This window comes from Mobula birostris, chromosome 12 (genome assembly GCF_030028105.1).
Source record: "Mobula birostris isolate sMobBir1 chromosome 12, sMobBir1.hap1, whole genome shotgun sequence".
NCBI classification, from domain to species: domain Eukaryota; kingdom Metazoa; phylum Chordata; class Chondrichthyes; order Myliobatiformes; family Myliobatidae; genus Mobula; species Mobula birostris.
In genome coordinates this window covers 45,708,945-45,727,423 of record NC_092381.1, presented here as the reverse complement: position 1 = coordinate 45,727,423, position 18,479 = coordinate 45,708,945, and the positions used below count along the sequence as shown (strand labels likewise).

Here is an 18,479-nt window from a genome sequence, read left to right as displayed (position 1 = left end):
TTTCTAATATTTAATATTTGTAATCCAGGGAGTGGGAAGCGCAGAATCAAATATCGCTGTGATGATTGTACGTTCTAGTATCAATTGTTTGGCGACAATAGAGTAGAAAGTATAAATACAGGTGTCCCCCGCTTTTCGAACATTCGCTTTACAAAACCTCACTGTTACGAAAGACTTACATTAGTACCCTGTTTTCGCTTTCAGAAGGTGTTTTCACTGTTACGAAAAAAATTCAGCGTGTGAAAAAGTCAACGTGTGATAAAAAGCAGCGTCGCTCTCCCCGGATTCGGAACAGCATTATCGCCAGCATTGCTTTAACACGAGCCTGTGAGCAGTCGTTTGCAAGATGAGTTCTATGGTGTCGGAAAAGCCTGAAAGAGCTCGTAAGGGTGTTACACTTAGCGTAAAATTAAGTGTTTCGATGGTGGTGAACGAAGTAAGGACAAAGTGAGTTTGGCTTGTGGAAGCTGACAAAGATGATGTTGAAGAGGTTTTGGCATCCCGTGACCAAGAACTGATAGATGAAGAGCTGATGCAATTGGAAGAGGAAAGGATAACAATCGAAACCGAATGAGTAATGATAAAGTACGACTTTAATTTTGAAAGGGTACGTAGGTTTAGGGGATATTTGCAAGATTCTTTGAGTCCTTACAAAGAACTGTATGATAGAAAAATGCGCGAGGATCAGCAGTCAAGCAAGCCTTCCACATCAGCCACAGCAGACGACGAACCTCGATCTTCGACATCGAGGCGGGCAGTCATAGGAGAAGATGAGCTACCTGCTCTAATGGAAACAGATGACGAGATGACACCCCAGTGTCCCACCACCCCAACACCCAGGCCGCGGACAGATACTGTACCGATTCATGGAGAATGCAGCAGTAGCTGGGAGGCACACAGCACATCTTTAAGAAAAAAGCCGAAATAAACATGCTAATTAATTAGGTGCCGCCCCACATGTAAATGTCGGCCCAGATCAAAGGCGATGCAATGGGCACTGATCTGGGCCGACAATTATGTGTCGGGCACCACGTAATTAATTAGCATGTTTATTTCAGCTTTTTTTCTTAAAGATGTGCTGTGTGCCTCCCGGCTACTGCTGGACCCCTGCGTGCTTCACGGCAATGTATCGGTTGGTGGCCCGGAAGGTGAGGACCACTGCACTACCCCAACCTGCGACAATTCAGTCTAACACACCATCATCAGTGTGCTCTGCGCTGTCCCAATTCTGGTAAGTGATACTACACTGTACATACATTATTTCTACTTTATATCGGCTGTGTATTTTTACGTGTTATTTGGTATGATTTGGCAGCTTCATAGTTTAAATATTACTGGAGAGCACTTGCACCGTGATTTTGCCAACAGTGCTTGCGTGAGATTTTCTGCCGACAGCGCTTGCATGAGATTTTCGCTACGGAGATCTGTGCCGGCAATGATTGTGGAAGAGTATTTCTACTTTATATGGGCTCTGTATTTATAGTCATACTTTGTTGATCCCAGGGGGAAATTGGTTTTCGTTACAGTTGCACCATAAATAATAAATAGTCATAGAACCTTAAATAGTAATATGTAAATTATACCAGTAAATTATGAAATAAGACCAGGACCAGCGTATCGGCACAGGGTGTCTGACCCTCCAAGGGAGGAGTTGTAAAGTTTGATGGCCACAGGCAGGAATGACATTCTATGACGCTCTGTGCTGCATCTTGGAGGAATGAGTCTCTGGCTGAATGTACTCCTGTGCCCAACCAGTACATTATGTAGTGGATGGGAGACATTGAGCAAGATGGCATGCAACTTAGACAGCATCCTCTTTTCAGACACCACCGTCAGAGGGTCCAGTTCCATCCCCACAACATCACTGGCCTTACGAATGAGTTTGTTGATTCTGTTGGTGTCTGCCACCCTCAGCCTGCTGCCCCAGCACACAACAGCAAGCATGATAGCACTGGCGACCACAGACTCGTAGAACATCCTCAGCATCGTCCGGCAGATGTTAAAGGACCTCAGTCTCCTCAGGAAGTAGAGACGGCTCTGACCCTTCTTGTAGACAGCCTCATTATTCTTTGACCAGTCCAGTTTAATGTCAATTCGTATCCCCAGGTATTTGTAATCCTCCACCATGTCCACACTGACCCCCTGGATGGAAAATATGATATTTATCATATCATTCCTGCTTTTACTATATGTTACTGTTATTTTAGGTTTTATGTGTTATTTGGCATGATTTGGTAGGTTATTTTTGGGTCTGCGAACGCTCACAAAATTTTCCCATATAAATAAATGGTAATTGCTTCGCTTTATGACCTTTCGGCTTACGAACTGTTTCATAGGAACGCTCTACCTTCAGATGGCAGGGGAAACCTGTATAAGATCAGAGGCAGAATCGGTATCTGTCCGCAGCCCGGGGGTTGGGACCACTGGGGTGGTGGGACACGGAGGTGTCATCTCATCGTTGATCAGGGCAGGCAGGTCATCTTCTCCTGTGTCTGCCTGCCTCGATGGCGAAGGTCGAGGTTCGTCATCTGCTGTGGCTGATGTGGAAGGCTTGAAAAACAACAGTATGCTTGACTACTTAGCCTCGCATATTTTTCTATCATTCAGTTCTTTGTAAGCACTCAAACCATCCTGCAAATATGCCCTAAACTGACGTACCCTTTCAAAATTAAAGTCATACTTTATCATTGCAGCGAAAATCTCACACAGTTGCTTCACATTCAGTTCCTGGATGACTTAACTTTTGGTCCGTTCGCTACTGCATTCGGTTTCAATTGTTATTCTTTCCTCTTCCAATTGCATCAGCTCTTCATCTATCAGTTCTTGGTCATGGGATGCCAAAACCTCTTCAACATCATCTTCATCAACTTCCACAAGCCAAACTCACTTCGGCCTTACTTTGTTGACCACGATCGAAATGCTTAATTATGTCCAGTTTTACGCTAAGTGTAACACCCTTACGAGCTCTTTTAGGCTTTTCTGATACCTTAGGACTCACCTTGCTAACGGCTGCTCACAGGCACGTGTTTAAGCAATGCCGGTGAGAATGCAGTTCCGAACCCGGGGGAGAGCGGCTGCTTGGGGCGCGTGCTGCCTTTTATCTTGCGCCACTTTTTTTCGCGCGCTGTCTTTTTTCGTAACAGTGAAAACACCTTCTGTTAGCGAAAACAGGTAAACTAATGTAGGTCTTTCGTAACAGTGAAGTTTTGTAAAGCGAACATTTGAAAAGCGGGGGACACCTGTACCAGATGCAGGGGCTCAGCATTTAATTGGTAACCAGTGGTTACTCCAGAATTAACAGTTCTGTCCTTGTTAGTTCCTTGGAGTTTGATCTGTCTCCAGGGGCTTGAGGCTTAGTTCCGAACATAAATTTTCCAGATTACTTGGATGAGTGATTTGTGTTCAGCACACAGCCAAATGTCTACACTACTAGAAAACCATAGGATCTATGCATTGGAAAAATTGTAACCTCCATGGTATGATATCATGAATGTAATTTTTTTAGTATTTGCTACAGAATTTGTATTATCATTAATTTATTAAATTGTAAAAGTTAGTAATATTCCTGCCCAGGGCATGATATGTAGGTGGCAATCACATTTTCGTTGCTATCTTTGCTAAAATCAGATAATTCGGTATACTGTAATTTTCTGTCTTGGGTGGTAATTTTAAATATATAGTCATAGAAAAAGATAGCACATGTTCTATATGAATATGTTGGGTCTGTCTGTGTGTCTGTTATGCCTTTGTGAACCTTTGCCTCTGAATTGGAGGGTTGAAGGTTCAATCACACCCCAAAGATATGAGCATATTATCTAGTTTGACATGGAGTGTTCAGCTGTTGGAGGTGTCATCTTTCAGGGGCCCTGTTCAATCTTGGCCAATAATTATCTTTCTGCCAGTAGTATTAAAATAAGTCCATCTGGTGTTGATCACATTTTGTTTGCTGAAGCTTGTCGTGCTGCTGTGTTTCTCACCTGACTACTGTGACTGCAATTCAAGAGTACTTTGGCTGAAAAGCACTTTGGGATATCCTGGAAGGCTTGGTAAAAGATTTATTTTGTAATGTTACCAGTTAGCAACATACAGAATTTGTGATGTAGAAATCTGGTTCTTTTTTGGCACATGTGATGCCATATTGAGTAATAATGTTGTTAGATTAGTAATTGGGAACACTGGGTTAGTAATCTTGAAAATATTTGTTCTAACTTGCAAAAACAATTTTAGCATTTGAATGCAACTGATGTGAAGCTGTCAGATTGTCACAAATAATCAGAGCAACGCACACAAAATGCTGGAGGAACTCAGCAGGCCAGACTGCCTCTATGGAAAAAAAGTACAGTCAACATTTTGGGCCGAAATGTCGACTGTACTCTTTTCCATAGATGCTGCCTGGCCTGCTGAATTTCTACAGCATTTTGTGTATGTTGCTTGGATTTCCAACTTCTACAGATTTTCTCTTGTTTGTGATTTGACAAATAATCTGACATTTTATTATTTGATAAGTTCATTTTTATTGTCCAAGTATGCATGTACAATACAACTCTGACATTTGTCTACTCCAGATAGCCATGAAGCCCCCAACCCACCAACCCCCCAGCACGAAAAAGAAAAGAAACAAATCTCCCAGAACCCAAAATTCCCCCTTCCATGCAGCAAAACCAGCCACAATAACAATCACCGACCCTCTACACATAACAATCCTGACCCCCTCATTCGCAGAAAAGAACAGTGATAGTAGCACCAAACCCCCAACCCCTCCCCCTTACATACAAAAATTAACAGACCACCCGCCTGCCAGTCACCCACAGGAAAGAAAGCACCAAAAAAACTGAGGGAAACCAATATAAATTACAGTCCAATAATAACAATAAATCTCAAAATATATCTTGTGATGGTTGCATTAACTCCTGCTCCACAGCAATGTTCCCTTTACATTGCCCTTGGAAATGGTTTTACAAATCACGTATTCACATCAAACACCATGCAGTGTTAGACTTGGTCTCAGGGTAACAACAGGCAGTTAGGGCATGAGAATATGCGGTCATTGTGATCAATTGAATGGAACATTTGAGGCTTTGGCAGAGATCAAAATGATTAAGCAAAAGTTGTTTTAGTCATAGTCATACTTTATTGATCCTGGGAGAAATTGGTTTTCATTACAGTTGCACCATAAATAATAAATAGTAATAGAACCATAAATAGTGAAATAGTAATATTTAAATTATGCCAGTAAATTATGAAATAAGTCCAGGAGCAGCCTATTGGCTCAGGGTGTCTGACCCTCCAAGGGAGGAGTTGTAAAGTTTGATGGCCACAGGGAGGAATGACTTCCTATGACGCTCTGTGTTGCATCTCGGAGGAATGAGTCTCTGGCTGAATGTACTCCTGTGCCCAACCAGTACATTATGTAGTGGATGGGAGACATTGTCCAAGATGGCATGCAACTTAGACAGCATCCTCTTTTCAGACACCACCATCAGAGAGTCCAGTTCCATCCCCACAACATCACTGGCCTTACGAATGAGTTTGTTGATTCTGTTGGTGTCTGCTACCCTCAGCCTGCTGCCCCAGCACACAACAGCAAACATGATCGCACTGGCGACCACAGACTTGTAGAACATTCTCAGCATCGTCCGGCAGATGTTAAAGGACCTCAGTCTCCTCAGGAAATAGAGACGGCTCTGACCCTCCTTGTAGACAGCCTCAGTGTTCTTTGACCAGTTCAGTTTATTGTCAATTCGTATCCCCAGGTATTTGTAACCCTCCACCATGTCCACACTGACCTCCTGGATGGAAACAGGGGTCACTGGTACCTTAGCTCTCCTCAGGTCTAGTATTAAAGAGCTGTGATTTAGAATGGAGTCAGGAGCATGAATCCACAGTTTAGGCAGTAACTTAAACAAGCAGAGTGTGATTCCATACCCCCCCCCCACTAAAAAAGAAGCTTATTATTCCTAGTGGTCCATTTTATATAGTACTTTGAAGAATTTACCTTCTTAAAAAATTCTCGTCCTTTGTTGTTTATCTGTGATTTTAAAACATTTTTTGACATTTACACATGACTTATTAAACCTCCTGCTAATGATACTAAAGTTATTTGCATTTGTACCCTTTCTGGTCAAACCGTGCAGAGTACTGATGTGTTATAGGATTCTTGGTTCTCGAAGAAATGCCACTCAGGGTCTGTGCTACAAGGCCAGGACCCTCTGACTACTCTGCTAGGGGACCAATACTGGTTCCTGCCCTCCACTGTCAGTTACCCATGACTTTGGAGAGGATGCCTGTGAAAGTACTGGGTGTGCAGGGTGAATGTTTCAGCTGTTCATTAATGAAATGCATGTCCCTGGGTTGTAGCGTGGCTATAAATACGGATATGTACTGAGTATAATGGAAACGTATGTAAAGGATGAAAAGTTATTGAATGATTTATTGTATATATTTATTTTTGAATAAAGTATATTTTGAAATAAAAAAAAATATTTTGCACAGTTAGTGCTGGTCATAGCTGGCAACTAACAGCATTGTCCATGTGTTGGCATCCCTTTCTTAATGGTAACAAGCTCAATGACCAGTGAGCACTATCGAAATTACCTCTGAAATCTGTGAGCCGGGGAAGGGTTGTGCAGCCAAATGGAGAAGACAATGGCTTCCATCCTATCCAACATGAGGCGATGAGAGAATCGAAAGTCTCAGGTGGACAGTCAATACATGGAGCAAGTATTCGCAGTCCCCAGCACTGGCTTACTAGTCGTGTGTCTAAGGTGAATAACCTGACTACTTGTCCCAGTCATTGCTGGAGCACTGGCAGAGACCCAGGTGTGTGTGTGGGTCTCCTCTTCACATAATGGATGATTTTCTGACTTGGCAACTGTACTGTCTTCCACGAGAAATTCTGTGTTGAAGCATCTAAGAAGAATACATTGTACCAGAACTCTGTAGTATCTTGTTAATTGATTTCTTTTGAAGGCTGCAATGTGCTGAATGCTGTTAGATCACAATAATATGAATGGAAGAATAATATAACATGATAGGGTCTCAGTATATTTAAGGATTGGAGTAACTTGTATAAGCAAAATTAAGACACAAAGTTCTACATTAACGAGTATTATTATTATTATACTTCCTACATTTTAAAGACTTTTCATGACTTCACACACAAAATGCTGGAGGAACTCAGCAGGCCAGGCAGCATCTATGGGGAAAAAAAAGTACAGTTGATGTTTCAGGCTGAAACTCAGCCCAAAACATCAACTGTTCTTTCTTCCATAGATGCTGCCTGGCCTGCTGAGTTCCTCCAGCATTTTGTGTGTGTTGCTTGTATTTTCAGCATCTGTAGATTTTCTCTTGTTTGTTATTTGCATGACTTTGAAGTCTTTCAGAAATTCTGTGTGACAGTGACGAACAGCTACTTAATTTGTTGGACCTTGGCTGGTATTAGAAAATAAAAACTAGTTCATAGGAGATGTGTAATTTTTTTTTAAAGTTTAAAAGTGAATTTTGGATGTTATCTGTCTCGATCAGGGGCATACCAACAGAAATTAAAACTTTAACTTTTTAAGATATCTGTGAATTTTGTGATGTTGAAATCTTCAAAAAAAAAGTGTTTTTCTAACATTTTCAATAGTGCAGACCTTTTTCCAAAAAAATCAGGTCAGACATCCTTAAGTGATATAATATTTTAGGTTATAGCATTACCAACTTTTTCTCTTCAGTGGGAAGTAAAATTCAAAAATACGTATTGCACAGTCTATTAGAATTTCTGTTAAGTTTCCAGTTCTTTGAAAATTGCCTTGGGTTCTTGACAAAAAGCACATTTTTGATCGGTTATCTCTATACCTGGGTTTCAATCTTCTTTGCTGTTTATTTATTTTGGGTTCTGAAGTTTCATATTTCTGTACATTCTTTTGTTTAACTGCTTTAAGCTATTCATTGTACCCCCTCACTGTAACTGTTATGTAGAGTTCATGAGACAATAAGAATATTGATTTGTTGTTTGTATATTATTTCTTAAGTTACATCTTATTATATTTTAGGACCCAGGGATCATCCTGATATTGTTGATTCATTTATGCAACTCCTGGCACAGGTGTGTTTTTGTTTCTTATTTCATTCACTTTCTTTTTTTTGTTTAATTAAACCTGAAATCAGCTTTTTTTTTGTTTACAAGCTTGCAGAAATAAATTGTAGGTTAATTTGAGGTTCTTAAGGCATGTTGAATGACTGAACACAGCTGTTTTGTGGATTTGTAGTAGTCGGCATTGGGAGCAGTTTGATCACTGTTTATCACTGACAGAATGTGTCTTCTGACAGAAAAGGTATCTTACATCAGCAATCAGACTGCTTTGCGAATTCCATGTCAAGATTTGGCGTGGTTTCATAATGTTTTGTGCTGTTCGTATTTTGTAGCCAGATGGAGTTTAAGCATGTGCCAAGTGACTAGAAGGTCATGAGGAAGTATTGGAAAGGATGTTATGGACAAGATCTAAACTGAATTAGTTTATGATCTTGTGCAGCTAAACTAATCATTCGACAGTGTGGACAGTGGTATTGCTTGGGGGGTTGTGTTTGCTACACCCATGAGTTAATTGTTTCCTTCAGAGTAATAATACTATTGAATAGCAAACCAATCTGCCATAAAGATCACAGTACTTTCAGAATATTGTTGTTTCTTTCTCATATACACAATTCACTTGTGCCTGATTGTTATTGGTCATGTATTCTACATTGAAGTCAGGGATGGCTTCATCAACTATTCTCTCAAACATTGATGACCTGTGATGTATTTCCATTTATGTGAAATTCCTGTTTTTTATCATTCATATTATGTAATATCTCATAAAATATTTTGAGATTTGTAATCCCACTTCAATTTTATTTTGGGGAATAATTCTGATCTTTTTATTTTCTTCCAGCTCATTTGTTACTCTGTGCATAGTCCCTATCATAAACAAAGATTTCACTCCTTTCCTGTGCAGAAATGTGTCCCTGGATTGGATTGATTGAGGACATGCTGCACAGGGCATCAAAGACAGGAGTTCAATATTATCACTGCCAGACCTTTTGTAGCATGGCTCTCTAGTGCACTGCCAAGCTACCTGTGTGGAAACTGAGGCACCCAATGAAGAGCATTTTCGATATTGAGGACTTGGTAATAACCTGGAGTTATTACCAATTTATGAATGATTTAATGAAGCTTTGTATCTAATTCTTAGGCTCTCAAAAGGAAGCCAGATTTATTTTTAGCAGAGAACTGTGATGTGAAGGCATTGTTTCAGTGCGGTAAGTAACGAAAGTGTCTAGTACTAGCTTCATAGTTCTTAAGCTTTTTAATTTCTGTTCATACTGTTAGTGTTGTTGAATAAGATTAAATTTAAGAAACCAAATTTTAACAAAAGTGAAACATGTCCTTCTGTATGTATAGTGTTGACATCCTGTTCTCTTTATTTCCCCAAAATGCTTTTTTATTGTTTTGTATGTCTATGAGCAAAGCTTTCCAGATTTCCCTGTGGCTTTTCAGACATCTCCAAGGAATAACTTGGAAATTATTATCTCTAAATTATTAACCATTTATTGGATATGCACATTAAAAGTCCTTTTAAACAATAGGATTTTAAGGTAACAAGATGACATGACAGGCTCACCAGTGATTTATAAATTTAATATATCCTTACTTGTAAGAACCATTTAATTTTCTCCTATTTTCTTATAACATTCTTTTTTCCATTTGCTTTCTTTCTCTTCCAGAAATGGTTTTGCTAGTATTTCTGTGAATTTCCACTTACAGGCAGGTTCACTAACCTCTGTGAGGGCAACATTCAGAACTTTGAAAGATAAGATGACTGCCTTGAGAAAGAAAAGGTAGTACCCAGCCCCTCTTTCAAAATGGAGGGATGGTAAAACGATGCTTTAAGCAGCAGTATGCTAAAGGCTTCCCAAAGGTGCTGCTCTAACTAAAAAAAAAACACTTTAAAAGTTAATATAGAAAATTAAGGATGTTAAATTGCTCAGTGGTGCGAAAAGAGTTGAAGTTGTATTGTGCTGGTGTCAGCTTTCACTTCCAGTGCCAATTTTGTTTCTGTATATCAAAGAACTAGTCACAATCATAAAGTAATTTAAATGTCCAGGTGAAATGAAATATCTTCAGAACGCAAAGAAAGCTGCAGACCTCTATTGATAAGGTAATGGAACTAGATTGGTAAGTGATGTCTGGAAGGATTTAAGATTAGGTTTATTTGTCACATGTACGTTGAAACATCAGATCAGCAAGGCATGCCCACAACTCACTATAACTAACTAGTACATTTTTGGAATGTGGGATGAAGCCACAGCCATAGCACCCATAGCTAGTCTTACGGTCTTACGGCTAGTGCTGTAAACTGAAGAGCTAGCAATCAGAAATAAAACCAAAAAAAATGCTGGAACTACTCAACAGATGAGATAGCATGCATTGATTATTTGAATGAAGCTACTTCATTCCCACTTGGATGTTAAATGTTCTTGGGGCACTGATGTAGTGCTTCAGGTTATTAAGACAAAGCATATAAAGAGTAGAAATTGAAGCTTTCTTGAGGTGAGGTATAGAATATACAGTATATGCCGAGAAGTAATAAGGAACCTGTGGTACAATTTTGAGTGTACTGTAAGCCATACAGATCACATTCTGTGGGTAAGGAGATTGCAACTTTAGAGAGAACGCAATGTGGTCTGGTATGTAGAAGGACTTTTTTAAAGTTCTATGCAGTGATACTGATTCCAATTATTATCTGTGTTGCACTGCCTTTGAAAGCTCATAGGTAGGGATGGTTAGAATATTGTTTTACTATTTGTTTATGGTTGAATGACATTGTAGTCTATTCAGTTGACCATAAGCTTACCAGTTTTATGAAAAAGGTATCTATTTCGTACACCACTGATCATTCCAAATTTCTTTTTCAAAAGAGGAAAAGGATGTATATTTGAAGTTAGTACTGAATCTGCTTCTATCACCCTCTCGGGCAAAGTTATTCAAATCACTACTCATTTACTTATACCTATTATAAAATACAATTGCAGTAATGTCTTATCTGTTCCTCTCTAGTTCTTTTGCCAATTGTCTGAAACGTCTATCCTCTGGTTACTGACATTCAAGTTTGTAGAAACAATTTATCCTTATTGAATCAAATTCTTTGATAAATGTAAACACCAATAATAATCCATTTATTTATTTTTGCTGTAAGGAGACATTCCCAGCTTCTCTAGGCTTTCCACATAATGGGTCCTGTATGTCTGGTACCAGTCTCCTTTGCATTGCTTTTGGCTTTGACTTCATTTCCGAAAGTGCAATTTACTGAAATAAGGACAAATCTTTTTAGCTGAGGCATTGCACACGATTGAAAACATTTTTCAGTTTCCTTGGTTTTGTATGTCATTCCTTTAAAACCTACAATCCCATGTAGTTTAGATATTCTTCAGTTTTGTAGGTTTTTTTATGTGTGCTGTTCCCTCTCTAAACAGGTAGTTTAGTGCAGTTTCCTAATTCCACTGTGTTGTAAACTGCTAAATAAATGCAGAGTAATTTATAAGAGCAGCAAACTATTGCAGGGATTTTCTGTGTTTTCGCAAGTCTGACTCACTTCAGCACATGGTTTATCCATATTCCTGCCACATTACAAACTCTTCATGAGAATATAAAAAATAGGAGAAAGTCACTTGGCTTCTCAAGCCTGCCCTGTCAGTCAATAAGATGATGGCTGAACTGCCTGATCTGCCTCAGGCTTCATTTTTCCTGTGCCAATTCCCCCCCCCCCACCCCTCTCCTCCTCCTTCCCAGCCCTCTTGGAAGGATTCCGGAGGTTGACCACACTGACAAATCCCTGTATTCCTTGGTTTTAAGTACCAGCCCCCTAATCTTGTTTGAGATTCTCCTACCACTGGATAACTTTCAGTGCTGTCTTCATAAAGATATCAGCTCATTCTCCTTAATTCCAAATAATGAAGATATAGTTTCTTAAGTCATTCATGATAGGACAACCCCCTTCTCCCGGGATTAGTTTAGTGAATCTCTTCTGGACTATTCCCAATGCCATTATATGCATTCTTAAATCATCATCATCATCATCATTTGCCGTGTTGTATGATGCAGATGATCATGGTCTATGACCATGATTGTTCTAGGCAAATTTTTCTACAGAAGTGGCTTGCCATTGCCTTCTGAGCAGTGTCTTTACAAGACCATTATCAATATTCTTCAGAGATTGCCTGGTGTCAGTGGTCACATAACCAGGACTCGTGATATGTACCAGCTACTCATAAGACCATCCACCACTGCTCCCATGGTTTCATATGACCCTGATTGGGTGGCTAAGCAGTTGTTACACTCTGCCCAAGGGTGACCTGCAGGCTAGCGAAGGGAAGGAATGCCATACACCTTCTTTGGTAGAGACATATCTCCACTCTGCCACCCATCATTCTTAAAAAAAAAAGGACCTAAATTCTATACAGTACTGTAGGTGTGGCCTCACCAGTACTATGTACAATTGTAACAATACTTTCCTGATTCTAATCTCCAATTCTCTTGCAATAAAAGTCGATATCTCAAGTTACTTGCTGTACCTTCTTGCTATTAATTTTCACGTAGAGAGCAACTGGCTGTAGTGAAACATCTCAGTACTGAATTCAATGTGACCACAGCCACAGTATTGTCTGGAAATGCAGCTTTTAATTTTGCATTAGGGTAAGAAGTGAAGGTCTTTTATTATTGAGATTGCTGTAAAATACAGAGATTCATTTGACTCTTAACATCTATGCTGGCCACAGGTTTACAACTCAAGAGCTGTACTAGCTGCACAGAACTATATATTCTGTGGAATAAAGCAGGATAGCATGGATAAAACTAGTACATTCCAGGATAACTGCTATATCCAGGTTGTAGTACTCAGAACTAAAATAAATTATATGTGTCATAAAGACAAACAGTAATTAAGGCATGTCTTTATATAGTGGGATGAGCTTTCATAAGTGTCATCTTTCTACCACTGATACTTTATACATATGTGTGTGCACAGTAAATGATGCTTGTAACCTACAATTAATTAAATCTGTTCTTAGGCATTATCTCATTGAAATTTCCAGAGGCTCCAACAGTCAAAGCAACATGTACATTCTTTGTAAGTATACCTTATGTTGATGTGTGTATGGGGAGCAATATTGACATCCATTGCATTCATCTAAATGTTCAATTATAGCAGCTTTATTCTACAGTAACTGCAATTTCAATGAAATTGTCTCTGTACAGAAGACATCCTATGGTGCAGCATGATTTTTGTCAGTGAGCTATTAACTACCATCACAAATATGAGGTCTTAAAATTAATAAGTTCAGCTGTAATGTTGTATTGAAGGCAATTTGCCTTTTATAAAGTTTTCATCTCCTTGTTAATGCATTATGGTGACTGGACTTTAATTGGCAAACAACAGATAATTCTCTCTGTGTACCCCAAATGATGAGTTTGACCACGGTGTGTAAGTAGAACCACACCTGACAAAGGCTTGTTGGAAGAATTCCAGGGATTCACCACGCTATGAGAAATTCCTATATGCTTTGGTTTTGGAATCAGAGATGCCTCTTGAGAGAATTTTCAAAAGGAAATATTAGTAGATTAAATGGATGTTTTTTCCTGAGTTTTATAAATACAAATATTTATTTAATTTATGAAAAGTTTAAGTTTAGTGAAAAGTTGTGTAAATCAAGCATACTTTTCCCATTAGTTTTAATGCGTACATTCTGATTACATTTCAGAGCTCAAGAATTTTGGTCAAGACAGGAAAGCACAATATATTAATACATTTATAAGAAATAATATATTTTATTAATTGAATATTCAAATAAGATAACAACACACATTAAGTACCTCTCTAGAGTACTCACTAAGTGCAACTTGCTTTCTTCCTTTGGCTTTCACTGACCTCTTTCTTTTTTCCCAATCGCCAAACTCTTGCTATTTTCTTTCTCCTGCTTTAATCTCTGTATCTCTGCTCTCTTTCCTTCCAATCCCTTCCCCACTCCTCCATCCCTACTCCCTTGAGTATGTTCTGGTACTCTTGCCCTCCTTGATTTCACATACTGGCATGTGTGCTCACATTACACACAAGCAGCACATGAATGCATGTGTACATATAGCCATCCTGTGAGGAACCTGTAAGTTCACTATTTTAACTGTATTTTTTGACAAAACTGATCTCCACTGAGCTGGGATATTCATTGCCTGATTAAGAGTTGTTAACCTGAAATGTAAACTCTGTCTGTCTGTACAGATGCTGTCAGCCCTGCTGAATGTTTCCAGCATTTTCTGTTCTTATTTCAGATTTCAACATCCATATTTTTTTATTATTTTTACAAATCATGGTATCTGGCATATTTGAACAAGATTTGTAGTTAACCAAAATCTTTTGGATGTTAGTAAGATCTATTGTGTGATTAAAATACAAATTTCTCAAAAATGTTTTGCGATACTTCAAGTGGCAAGTTGCTTTTTGTAAAATTGTTTTCAAAATGTTAATTTCACAATTGTTTAAAATCTTTTGGTAAATTAGAAACTAATTACATGCAAGCAATTTATGTTAATAACATACATTAAATGTTCTTGCATATTTTAACCATAATCATTATGGATAGAGTATATATATTTTGCTGTTTCATATTTCAAAAGCTCTTTGTTGGCCAAGATATACCAATTGGAAGAATATTTAATGCCTTTACCCTACAGAAAATTGGGTTAAGATGAAATGCCATTGAAGTAGGAAATCAGTAACTCTGACGGTGTAATATTCTGCTGAATTAGCATTTATCTTATATTATTTGTCATTTATGTTCATAATAGCACTCACAGTCTTCCAAAGATATGCATAGGCAGATTATTCATATTTTTGCATATTTATCTCTACATTGGACTGATTCTCAGTGATCTTTACAATGACTTGCAAATTAATATAGAATTCAAACTAACAACAGTCCTACATGTTATTGAAGAATTTTAATTAATTTTTCTTCACTTGTCATTTCTGTTTACTTTGTTAGACTGAGCTACTGTCACGTTGTCGGGAGATACAGCCGATTGGCTTAGTCGTCCATGAGAATGGAAAGCTGTTGCTGCAAGCTACTCTAGAAGTATGTAATCATGACGAATGATCTAAAGTGGACAGACACCAGCAGGGACCAAATCTTGTAAATTAAATTTAAAGTTAGTTGTTAGATTCACAGCATGAAGTGATGGGTCTCAAATGCACGATGAAGTGTTAGATAATGTATTTTGTTGTGGAAAAATGAAAAACTTGCATCAGCTTGACAGAAAGTTACTGATAGTTGGTTTGCAATTTTCACATGTACTGAGGTAGAGTGACAGAATCGTCTTGCATACCGTCCATTCAAATCAATTCATTACAGCAGTTCATTGAGGTAATACAAGGTAAAACAATAACAGAGTGCTGAATAAAATAGAATAAAACAGTAGAGAAAAGGTGTAGTGTAGGTAGACAGTAAAATGCAAGGTCACAACGAGGTGTGTATATTGTAAGATCAATTGTGTTTGAAAAGATGGCCATCAGTGTTGAAGAAACTTGACGCTATCTAGTACAAAGCAGTTTGCATCTCCTACTCTAAGCAACCAACCACTCCACTATTGCGTACTGCAGCTCTAGTGTGTACTATCTACAGGATGTACTGCAGTAATACGTAAAGGAACTGGCATCTAAACAAGAGAACTTCTTAACCCAAGAGCAAAAGCCCCATGAAATACCTGCCTTTTCCAAATTCGCCTGCAAGTTGTATATGATGTTGATGTACTGTATATTCCATATTATGCAATCTTTTACTTAATAGGGTTGTGAAAGAGCACATGCTATGTAAACAGCAATACTTCTTTAAGGCACATAGCTGATATCTCAGGTACAATTTCATTTTGAAAAAAGTACACCATGCTCTGAGCAAACAGCAGGAGGGTGGAAGTGTGTAATGGACAGTCCTGGCAAGAAATCAGTAAACTTCACAATAAGGTTCACACATCAAAGTTGCTGGTGAACGCAGCAGGCCAGGCAGCATCTCTAGGAAGAGGTACTGTCGACATTTCGGGCCGAGACCCTTCATCAGGACTAACTGAAAGAAGAGCTAGTAAGAGATTTGAGAGGGGGAGGGGGAGATCTGAAATGATAGGAGAAGACAGGAGGGGGAGGGATGGAGCCAAGAGCTGGACAGTTGATTGACAAAAGGGATATGAGAGGATCATGGGACAGGAGGCCTAGGGAGAAGGAAAGTGTTGGGGGGGGAAAACCCAGAGGATGGGCAAGGAGTATAGTGAGAAGGACAGTGGGAGAAAAAGGAGAGAGAGAAAAAGAATGTGTGTGTATATAAATAAATAACGGATGGGGTACGAGGGGGAGGTGGGGCATTAACGGAAGTTTGAGAAGTCAATGTTCATGCTATCAGGTTTAGGTTTTCTTTTTAAACTGTAAACATCCATGATTCATTAGTTCCATGATAAACTAGATAGCCCATATTTCAGGAAAACAAAGTTTTCAACGCACAGTATTCTGCTGATGCTGGGAATCTTGAACAAAATACTCATGTTGCTGAAGAAACTCAAAGTCAGGCAGCATTTATGGAGAGGATTAAATGTTATGGGCCAAGGCACTTCATTGGGACTGGGAAGGAAAGGAAAGGGGAAGAAGCCAGAAGAAGGGGAGAAGAGGGGAAGGAATACAAGCTGGCAGGTGATGGGTGAGACCAGCTGAGAGTGAAGGTGAGTGGATGGGGGAGGAGAAATGAAGTTTGAAAGTCTTCATTATTTCTCTGCTATTCATTTAGTTAAGAAAACAACCTTTCCCAATCCACACTTGGCAGATAGTTTCTGATGCTATCAAAATTGGCTTTTCTCCATTTCAGAATCTCAACCTGAGGACCAGACCAATCCTTTTCCATAATTCTCTTGAAATTAAAGGTATTATGATCTCTAGATGCAAAGTGTTCCCCTACACAAACATCTGTCATCCTTCCTGTCTCATCCCCTAACAGGAGATATAGTATTGGACTCTCTGTAGTTGGGACCTCTATGTATTAAGGAAACCTTACTGAACGCACTTAAAAACTGTCTCTTTCAGCCCTTTACAGTTTGGAAGTCCCAGTCAATATGTGGAAAGTTAAAACCTTAAACTTCTTGCAACAGTCTGCAGTCACTCTACAAATTTGCTTGTCTAAATCCAAATGACTGTTGAGTGGTCTATAGTATTATTGCATTAATGTGCTTATGCCTTTCTTATTCCTCACCTGAGTAGAAGAGGTCTCCAGCCTGTCCAGTCTATGCATTGCTGTAATGCCACCCCTCTTGCTGTATCATGGCCTAAACAATAGAACCCCGGGACACTGAGCTGCCAGTCCTGCCCCTCCTGCATCTAAGTCTCACTAATGGCTGCAGGGTCATAATTCCACTTGCTGATCCATGCCCTAAACTCATCTGCCTTCCCTACAATACGCCTTGTATTGAAATATGCACAGCTCAGAATATTCGTCCCACCATGCTCAACCTTTCGATTCTTAACTTTTTATGTAGGCTTAACAAAATCATTCCTCACAACCACTCTACTGTTTGCTCTGGAAGGTGCTTTGGTTCTTATTCCTGCAACTCTAGATTAAACTTCCCATGCAGCATTTGCAAACCTTCCTGCTTAGGGTATTAGTCCACCTTCCAGTTGAGGTGCAAACCATCCTGCTTGTACAGGTCCCACCTTCCCTAAAAGAGAGCCCAGTGATCCTAACATCTGAAGCCCTCCCACCTGCACCATCTCCTTTAACCACCTGTTAAACTGTATTATCATCCTGTTTCTAGCCTCACCAGTACGTGGCATAGGTACAGTCCTGAGATCACAGCCCTGGAGGTCTTGTCCTTTAACTTAGCATCTAACTCCCTGAACTCACTTTGCAGGACCTCGTCACCCCTTCTACCCATGTCATTGGTAGCATCCATCATCAAAGATCCTCACCGCCCAGGCCATGCTCTTTCCTTGCTGCTGCCAGCAGGTAGAAGGTACAAGTGCCTCAGGACTCGCACCACCAGGTTCAAGAACAGTTACTACCCCTCAACCCTCGGTCTCTTGAACAAAAGAGGATAACTACACCTATTCTGTTTCTGCTGTCTCACAGTCGATGATCTCACCTCAAGGACTCTTTATCTTGTTATTTCATGCTCTCGTTATTTATTGCTATTTATTTATATTTGCAGTTGCAGTGTTTGTTGTTCATTGATTACGTTTACAGTTTCTGTTCTATAGATTTGCTAAGTATGCCAGCAGGATGAAGAATCTCAGGGTTGTATGTGGTGGCATGTGTGTACTCTGAAAATAAATTTTACTTGAACTTTGACCTCTGGCTGCTCAGCTTCTCACTTGAGAATTTTATGGCCTTGATTGGAGATGTCCCTCACCCTGGCACACAGGAGGCAACATATCATC

At 39.4% G+C, this 18,479-nt stretch overlaps 1 protein-coding gene across 2 annotated transcripts in view; it reads left to right on the top strand.

Annotated features, from left to right (window-relative positions):
- ipo13b (importin 13b) overlaps positions 1 to 18,479 on the top strand; it is a 144,355-nt gene that overhangs the window by 113,658 nt on the left and 12,218 nt on the right. For both annotated transcript variants that reach the window (XM_072273724.1, XM_072273723.1), the window contains 4 exons: positions 8,037 to 8,089; positions 9,216 to 9,282; positions 13,090 to 13,148; positions 15,058 to 15,147. In XM_072273724.1, the coding sequence (XP_072129825.1) occupies positions 8,037 to 8,089; positions 9,216 to 9,282; positions 13,090 to 13,148; positions 15,058 to 15,147 (269 nt within the window). The remainder of the gene's footprint in view (positions 1 to 8,036; positions 8,090 to 9,215; positions 9,283 to 13,089; positions 13,149 to 15,057; positions 15,148 to 18,479) is intronic.